At 42.2% G+C, this 9839-nt stretch overlaps 1 protein-coding gene across 1 annotated transcript in view; it reads right to left on the bottom strand.

Moving 5' to 3' along the window:
* EDEM1 (ER degradation enhancing alpha-mannosidase like protein 1) overlaps positions 1 to 9839 on the bottom strand; it is a 22198-nt gene that overhangs the window by 11597 nt on the left and 762 nt on the right. The window contains exons 2-4 of the mRNA XM_019504703.1: positions 7255 to 7327; positions 4055 to 4158; positions 2391 to 2562 (exon numbers count right to left, since the gene is read on the bottom strand). Coding sequence (XP_019360248.1) covers positions 2391 to 2562; positions 4055 to 4158; positions 7255 to 7327 — 349 coding nt within the window. The remainder of the gene's footprint in view (positions 1 to 2390; positions 2563 to 4054; positions 4159 to 7254; positions 7328 to 9839) is intronic.

Genomic DNA, 9839 nt, shown 5'->3' on the forward strand with positions numbered 1-9839 from the left:
GCTCAGGTCCCTTCCGACCCTAGAAACTATGAAACTAGTTAGAAGGACACACGATGAAGCAAACCTGACCTGGTGCCCACCACAATACATTCAGTCTGCTAAGCCAGGGGTTTTCAATCTTTTTGGATCAGTGTACCCCCAACAGCTGGGCACAGAGCAGCGTACCCTCAGTGGCTGGACACAGAGCAGAGGAGGGCAGTGGGGTGGGGGTGGCGCTCAGCCAGATGCGGAGCAGTGGAAACTGCCGCGTGTGGGCTTCCCCCGCCCCCTGCATCCTGTCAGTGCCTGCGTGGCCTGGTGAGTGGCAATGCTCCATCGCCACCACCCACACATACCCACTAGGGCCTTCTCAAGTACTGCTGGGGGTATGCTTACCCCCGGCTGACAATCCCTGTGCTAAGCTGTCAGAAAAGTGCTAGTCAGAAGCACTAAACCCCAGATATCCAGAAGTGTATGTGCCATCTGCCGGGCCTGGGTTCAAGCTCACTAGTCAGGGTGAAAGACCAGTTCACTCTCACCCCTCCTCCCCACAAGCCATACATTCAGACATGCAAAGCAGTTTGTCAGGTGTGTCATCATTTCATTTCCAGTCAACTTCTTAGCCAGTGTTTATTTTTCTGTTGAGGGTTTACAAATCAGTCACTATTGCTCATGTTCTGCCAAATCACTCATCCAATCTTCAGTCCACTTTTCTCCTCGTTTCCAGCACAGATCTCATGTTAACGTTAGTTCCTTCCCCAGCCATTGCAATGGTAGCGGGAATGCAAAAAGGCAACTTCTCTCCTGCAGTCATCACCTGGTCTCTGACTGCTCAAAATGCCTCTTCCTTGTGCTACCCAAACTTCAAGAAGCAAGGAATGGCTAGCAAGGTGGGTCCTGTCAGTTCCACTGCCGCCCAGAATTCAGAACAACAGTAAGAAACAAATAGAGTACTTGGCGGTTTTGATTTTTCTACAGCAGTGGTTCTCAACCCTTTTAGACTCAAGGCACCCCCCTTGGGAAAATGCCAGCTCTTAGTTTTCGCTTGGTTTTTTTACTACAGAAAAATAAAGTGCACAATTCTTCTGTTGCAAAGAACTCAGCAAGACCACAACAGGGCAGAATGTTTTTTACCGTGAGGATTCCTATTTGAAATCTCTGGTTTTATAATATGAATCATGTTTACACACCTAACACTGCTTTGGGCACTCCACATCACCCCTGAAAAAGATCAGTGCTGTGAGAATTACTGTTCTACAGTATGAGAGTAAATCAGATTGGAGGAAAATAGAAGTCATGAATATGTCCATCAGGCCCAAGCATTAACCACTCAGCATTAACACAGTCTAAAAAGGGTTCCTCCCGCTTCCAAAGCAGGTGAACCAAGCAAAGCTCTAAACAGTACCAAAGGCCTGGGAGCAATTCATTTGTTTAAAATGAAAAGCATACTGCAGCACTGGTTTACACTGTTTATGTTCGGACTTCTTCCTTGAAAACCCTACATTTGCCCAGGCAAGTGCAATCACTACTTCTATGCCATAGCCAAGAAGGGTTTCCTAACTCGGCTGGATAAATATATCCAATGACATCTAAATTGCCACAGACTACCAATGTAAGAACACAGAAGACTTTAAGCTATATTCACATTTAAATTCTACTCTTTCAGGGCATTATCTTAATATTAATTGACTGACAGCACTAAAGTTACTCTCCTATCAAGGTAGTGGTTACCATTTTTCATAGCTGGTAGGATCGGAAGGGACCTGAGCAGGCCATCAAGCTCGACCCCCGGCCACGGGCAGGAAAGAATGCTGGGGTCAAATCACCCCAGCTAGGTGATTATCTAGCCTCCTTTTGAAGACCCCCAGGAGAGGAGCGAGCACCATCTCCCTTGGAAGTTGGTTCCAGATCCAAGCCGCCCTGACTGTGAAGTAGTGCTTCCCGATGTCAAATTTTGTTCTCTTTTACTTTTTTTCCTTCCCTACACTGCAGCCCAAGCCTTGCAGATGGCATCCAGATGATACAGTGCTCCCGGCCTACTGCCGGACCAAGCTTAGAAGTCTGCTTACTTTATTTTTTTTAGTCTTTCATTGAACATGCTACTTTTAGTGTTGTGGGTTAGCTTTTTAAAGTAATGAGAAAGCATTAGAAAAAGAAGAATCTTGTACAGTTTGACTAAAGAAGAATAAGTATTCTATGTTATCTGAACAGGAATAGGCTGGCTGTTAAATTATTTATCTTAAACTAAGCACACAGACTGGAAGGCCTCAAAAGAAACTGCAGAGTATCAGATAGCATAAGTCACTTACTTTTGAAGTCAGATACCACAGAATCAGAAGGAGCTGTATTTCCTTATAAATACGAGAAAGCAAGCTATGCCCAGAGGTCAATATACATGGTATTATACCTACCCGTGGATACGGAATTCCAGTTTTGGTGTTCTCAAAGGCAGGTAGTAATCTCACTGCCAGGTCGTGAGCCATATGCAAGAGTTCATTATCATAATCCTTAATAGTCATGTCACCAAAGGGCTGCTTAGTATCTGTAATTATGATGTGGGCAGACAGCAAACTTCCCAAAATCCTAGTGAAGATAGAGAGAGAGGAATGACAAATCTCATACACCAACTGACTTTGCAACAGAGAATTACATGATTGGTCCCTATATGCCAATATACAGATCCTTATCAGATGGCAAAGACCTATACTTGATCTTAGCCAAAGGGCCACAAAAGAGTGAACAAGCCTTTTCCAAGTGTCCAGAGGTCAAGTCACATCAGAGCTAACCAGAATTCAGTGAAACTGCCCAGACTTGTTTGGAAAGCTTTTTTCAATAATTAATTTATATCCCTTAAGGACTACTACAATGATACAGGCAGATAAGGAAGACATTTAGGAGTCTTAACCCACAGTGGTTTCTCAAAGTAAGCTTCCAAAAGGGAGCCGACTGTCAGAGAAAGGACGAACCATATCTCGACTGAAGGGGACAAGTGATTTAGAGAGGAAACTGACGTGTCAAACTGAGGACAGAAGATATCTGGAAGTCAGGAAAGAGGGTAAGACCTGACCCTGCACCAACAGAACCTTCAACCTGCAGAGGATCAAGTACTGGGTACAAAAGAAAAAGGCAAAAGATGAATTCCAGTCCCAGGCCGCATGGTGCCTTTTTGGATGACAGGCAAAAAAAGACCGAGTGCTGAAGCCCCTAAACTGACCCTACAGAAATCCCCACCTAAAAGCCTGAAGGACTAGGGATCTTCTATTAGTACAAGTCATCCAAGGGTGACACCAGCATTTCCAAGCATACATGAGTTGGGGCATCTTGACCTCATTTAAGAAAAAAAAATAAATAAATATTGAAGGGTTGAAGATCATTTCAACTCATGCTAAAATATAAGCGAGAAACAAATATTCAGCCTTTGCTCCCAAGAGCTACTGTATTTTCTCAGGGCAATTATGGTCAACAGCTTCGAGTCGCTTGGGAAAAATGTTATCAGACCTGTAGTCTTCAGAGACCATGTGGGGCAGAGAGAAGTAGTAAAGATAGTAACAGTCTTAGTTCCACCATACTTGTTACCGTTTATGGTAAATGGTGATGCTGCCGTTTGTTCACCTATACCGGAGTATCACCTATACTTAAAACCCACTCATCAAAATATGTCAAGTGTATCTACAGTATACAGAGTACACTTCTTTAGAAATCTGAAATTGAAATTTTTGTATAAATCACTGAAAACCTCCCCCAAAAGAGGATCAGCTGAAGCAATTCTGGAAGTAATGGAGTAACTCTTAAAATACATCTTGTTCAATAAGAACATTTCAAATAATTCTCTGTGAAACTGACCTCCATAACTGGCTTCCGTTTCAACTTTATAGCTCAAACAAAAGACCAATTCGTTTGAAAGATCACGGGTGAAACCTTTTAATTGCATAAAGGTTAAGGAAGCCCCATTGTATTAGCACTTAAGCAGTAATATTAATTCGTGTCTTGCTGTCTTTCTGAGCCAAAGACACCTCTTGTAATGTTTCCAGATGCTCATGTAAAGCTCTTTAATTAGATGTTCATGACAACATACCTGATCGTTGCCTCAAACACCTGGACTGTTGAATCTTTGTCAAAAGAAACTGTGTCAATCACTAACTTCACTGCTTTCTGGAACTCTGAGGAATTTCCCATTACCTTTAAGATGAAAGAAAAATACTGAAGAACATGAGAAGTTCTGGCAGATAATTATACAAAGGGAAACAAATATCCTCTCTGGCTAGAGATTAGCTCCTCTTTTCCCTTCTATGATCACACCTGACACTTGCTGCTTTAGGACAAGGGTACTTCGCAAACAATTTAGCTGTAGTGCTGCAGGTGAAAATAGGCACTCTCTTCCAGTGTTACACGGCTCCTGTTTTTGTAACATTTCACCCTACCCCAGCAAAGCAAAGTCATGACCAAAAAAACAAAATAAAAACCTGTAATTCATTGTCTGCTTTTTTTTTTTTGTTATCTACTTTAAGCTAGTGTTCACATGTACCTTCATGTTAGTTGTACAGAAATTCATCTGCCTTTTCTTATAGTTTGCTGAGTAAATACATGGTCATCACTTGCTAAATTAATTACTCAAGTACTAGCAGAGTCTGTGAAAGAAACTTAAAGCAAAGTTTTCTATTTGGAGGGAAATGTGAAACAGTCAGATTGTTTTTTGGGTTTTTTTGACAGGAAGAGTCAAGTACATTGAAACCTACAGAATAAAAATTCTTTCGACCAGAGCTACATATGGTGAGACAAAGCATTTCACAGCCACATTCATTCACACACACACTATGCTAGAGAACTCTACTGAACTAACTCCCAACGCACAACAGTAAGAAACAGGAGAATCCAGCCCTTGCACCAAGCCTTAATTCCAACTCATACTTCTACAACTTTAGTAGACTCACCCCTAAGCCAGAGTTTATTTCCTAAAAGACAACAGACAGCTTGTCTTCCAGTGGCATATATAGCAGAAATAAAAAGTGTGCCAGAATCCACTAGAAAAATCATTCATTTCCCTTTCTGGGCATCTCTTGATCAAATGAAAAGGTAGAGATATACTGAGCATTATTTTATTAAGTACAAAATATCTACCTTACAAATACCTGAAAAATTAATGACACGCACCAACTTTTTTTTTTTTTTTTTTTTTTTTTAAATACAAAAAATTTTCCTTTCAAAAACCCGAAAAAATAATAACCCCCCCCCCCTTTTTTTTTTTTTTTAAATATGGCTCCATTTCTGCCAAACAGTTTATGCAGTTCTACCAAAGGACTGCATTTTAATGCAGAAGCTACTCCAAAACATAAATAAAATGAGAGGAGGACAGCAGCATACATCTTCCTTTCACTGACAACTGCAATACTGTTGCAAAGGCAGTTAGACTACCTTATGCTGTGAATACACAAATCAAACAAGATCAGTACCTTAAATGGAAGACCTCAAGAGAAATACACAACCTGCCAGTGCTGCAGAAAGTAACTGCAGCTTCAAATATACAATTTTACCCTCTGAGGATTTTTTCCTCTGGTAATTAACAGCAAAACAGGGCTGTACACCATGTGTCCACATCCTATGCTCTGTCGTATGTCCTAACTCAGCACTTGGTCAGTAACACCTGCAGTACAGAGCCAATGTCCCAGTGTAGCCTTGAAGGGTAGTAACCTCTAGTGCTCTACACTGTCTCCTCCAAACGTAAGGGGGAAGGCCAGGTTCAAGCTCGAGTAAGTACACACTAAAATTCTGTAAGAGGGTGGTCAGCTCCTTTTCAAGCTTGTTGAACCTGGACCTGCCAATCTGCCATGTACAATTATCAGACCCAGCCGTGAAGCTGCAGTAGTAGAGATAAGGAGGAAAGGAGTCTCCAAGACCAGTAGCTCAAGGTGGGCCAAGGGACAGCCCTCTGTGAGATTTTGTCAAAGTGTAATATGCAAGAATAAAACCACCCCAAGAGACTGGGGTGCAACAGGAAGTTTCCCGGGCCAGGAAAACAAGCCAGCTGTTTTACCCACAGGCCTTTAACTGTTATGTCAGTTAATGTTTTTCACTTCCTGCTCTAAGAGTAAGCGTTCCGTAAAACACTGCTGTGCGCTGCTGGACGCCTGTGGCTTTTCACCACACAGATGTAATCCATTTCAGCAGCAGGGAAATAACTTAGTTTAGAACGCAGATCTGGTTCTTTTGTATGCAATCTTTCATGAATCCCAGATATCCAACTGCAGCATTCATGCAGGGAAGACAACATTTTCAGGTAGCAGTGAGCAGCTGGTAATCCAAAAAGCTGACTTTTTAACATAAGGAGAGACTACAAAACATGGAAGAATTGCAGTGCACATGCATAGTAGCAAAAAAACACCCAACCCCTTTCCACCTGCCTGAAACACCGTTACATGTGGCAGAGCAGATTAACTCTGTATTATTTTTAACATCTTCCTAGCAGTAAACATAAGATTTTGGTTAGTAGAAAGCCTAACAGTAAGGCTACACTTCTATCCAAGACAGGTACGTAAAATGGCGAGCACTGACACTGAAATTAAGTCACTTTACTGACACGGATTGGCATTAGTTTAACGTACAAGAGGTAGACCAATATGGGTGGGATTCAGAGAGAGAAGACACTTACAAAGTATGACCCAAACTTATAGCCACAACGTGCAGGAGGACAGAGAAAGAATTATGCATTAAAAGAGGGTCGCATTTCACACCCAAAGAGACTACACCTGGCAAGACAGCACACATACAAAGTGGCTTTAACTGAATTTGTAAAATTCAGTTTGTTCTTTCCTATTTCCTGCTATGCCCTTTTCAACTTCCCTTCAGGAGTTCTTAATTTACTCAAGGTGGAGTCAAAGAGCTGCCATTAAAAAAATTCTACCACTTTGTCCATATAATATACATACAGCAGCTACACAGCTTAAAAGAAAGCTTGACTGGACTATTCCTACTGAAGACCGCATGCAAGCCAAAGGAAACTTAAGCACAGGACAAAAACCATTGCAACTGCATATGTTCCTCTTCTACAAGGAATTTAGACCGGTTAAATTAACTTAGCTTGTTGCATACCTTTACCTTGCCTTCAATCTTCCTGCCTCCAGTTCCTTTCTCCTCCCCCAGCCCTCCCCTGCCCTCCCAAAAGCTATTTAGGTCATGATTCATTTCCCCTCAGGATCACAGTTGCTAGCAAAAACCATTGCAATCTGCACATTTATCTTGTACTAAGACCTTTAAAAGTACAGTTTTTTGGCAACTCACCGCTAAGGTATCCAGTGCGTCAATCAGAGTTAGTGAATAGTTTCCCAGGACATCATTGATATTCAAATTTGAACTGAAACAAAACAGTTAAAATGTTAGATCTATTTACAAAACACCATACAAACCACAACAACCATGTATTTTTTATATATATGTAATGTAACTAGGCAGCAAGAACAACAAAGTCTCAGAACAAGCTGCAAACCTGTATTATGCAATCAACAGTAGTACTTCCAAGTATTTCAAGTCATACAAAAAGCTCCTGCTATGGCTCCACTGCAAGATATGGCAGATAGAGGCACCTTCACGCATGGCATGATATTCCAGGGTGTCTAGATCCCCAATTTGGAAGCAGGATAGTTGCGCTGGCTCCAAACCAGGGAGCTGGGGCAATCTGTATCATGCTGGTTCGCCCACCTATAGCACCATGAGAACAAAACTACCTCCTGAACTAGACCTGATGAAGTCCAGAGCAATGCGGTATTTTGAAAGTACTGCCGCTGCCTTGGCATGGTAAGTCCGCAGTATCAACATACCATATGTTTGGAAAGTAAGTGAACCTGTTCCTATCAGGAGACAGGATTGGGTTGAACAGCCCAATCCTAACATTGGTAGACCATCATGTTCTCTTGCATCAATTTAACACAACAGAAAAGCCTTCCTAACCCAAAACCCTTCTTAATCCTTTTGGAGTCACAGGCTAACAGATTTGAGCTGACTACTCTCCCTTTTTTCGTCTCTTTACCTATGAAGACAAGGCCCGAGAGAAAGAAAAAACGCAAGAGTTCAAAACACTTCTTGAAGTCTCAAATGTCATTTCACTCTTGCTCTACTGACTATAAAGTGCAAGTGTAACATTTACCATAAAATATAAACTCACTGCACAGCTTTTCCATTAGGGCTGTACGAATCGTCAGTCGCCGATTCAATTCGGTGGATATTCGGCTCGATTTGGTGGTCGAACCTCTGAATCCAAATAGAATCAGGAGACCCTTTACCATCTCAGAATCGAATTGGAACCCTCCAAATCAGTTTGGAGATATTCAGAAAGATTCAATGATTTGAACATAGATACAGCTTTAAATGTTTTTTCTACATACCTCAAGGTACCAGGTAGCTAGTGAATGCTGAGATGGTGGGGCGGATGGAGCGTCCCATGGGAGCGCAGCGGGGGTACCCAGAGGGCTCGGCAACGAACCCGGAAGTGGACAAGAAGCGCTTCCAGGTCACGTGGCGTGCACCCCCCACCACCCCAGCTCAGTGACTGCTGACTCCTGGGTCTGGGGTGGCACCCAAGGTTCCCCCACAGTAGATCACTGAGCCAGGGAGGGTGCGGGGGGGGGGGGGGGGTCCTGTGGGACGCTCCATCCACCCCACCATTGCAGCGTTCACAAGTCGCGCCTGGTACAAGCACAAGTGAAAAAGAGCTGCATTTCTACTTTATTTTTTCTTGGATATAAAGCACCATGTCTTTCCACATGTACGTTAAATCTATTAATAGATTTGATTTTTTTAATTTTCCAATAAAAAGTTCTAAACAGAGACACTGATGTTAAGAATTATATTTTTAATGTAGGACAATATAAGCGTCTATCGCTCAAAAAGTTAACGCTTACCTAGAAAGCTGAAAATGTTGTTTGGATAAATGTACACATTTGTCTCAGTTACAGATATCTCCTATTCTTAAAGATTATTTTAAGAAATATTTCTAAAACAAGTCTCAAGTCTGCTGCTGCTTTTAAATTAAATACAATTAATTGTATTTATATTTTATCATAATCCTTTGGGCTTCTTAATTCTTCTACAGACAGCGGCATCATTGCTGGGGTTTCAAATGAGCACCGGAAACCAAGACGTTAGAGAGCAAATTGCAAAGATTTGTGGTTTGCCTCACACCAGGAGATGATGCAGACACAATAAAACCAAGCAAGCAAACAAAAAATCTAACCATTTATTTGAAAAGCCAGAAAAGAAACTTATTCATGGCTGGAAACTAGTATACGGGGGCTTCCTCTTGTCTGGGCAATCTACGCCACTAGAACAAGCGAGAGAGAAACCGCATTTCTCAAGTTCTTTGATTTCTCAATTCTTTTCCCTTCCGAAGCTCCTCACGGTAAGTTTTATGTAACTGGTACTTTGCCTCTTGCTGAAGTAAGCCAGGCCAGACTGACTAGAGCTCGTGTTAGGATGAGAGGCACTTTCAACAATCAAACACGTACTCAAGCCGCTTCCTCTGGCTCTGCTCTCCCGTTGCGGGAGCACTCAAAGCCTACAGAAGTGCACGCATCATGGATGTGTGGGTCTACTACATGCCACCCTGCCCGGCCTTCCGCCAAAACAGACAAACTTGTCTACATGAAAGATGAGGAGTTTCAAAATCCTTCTAGGTAATGCAGCTAACTCAAGTCTTGCCCACTGAAACCTCTTTGAATTCAGTGGGGGGGGATGGGATGGGAACAGAATTTACAAGTTTAAAATTCAAAAAGAGTTATTTTCGTATTACTGCAACTGATACAGCAACCGACGCTCCAATTTCTAACGCAGGGATTTTAAACCAACTAGCACGAGGCCCGCAGGCGTCGACT

This window comes from Gavialis gangeticus, unplaced genomic scaffold (genome assembly GCF_001723915.1).
Source record: "Gavialis gangeticus isolate Ggan-Ray unplaced genomic scaffold, GavGan_comp1, whole genome shotgun sequence".
Taxonomy (NCBI): domain Eukaryota; kingdom Metazoa; phylum Chordata; order Crocodylia; family Gavialidae; genus Gavialis; species Gavialis gangeticus.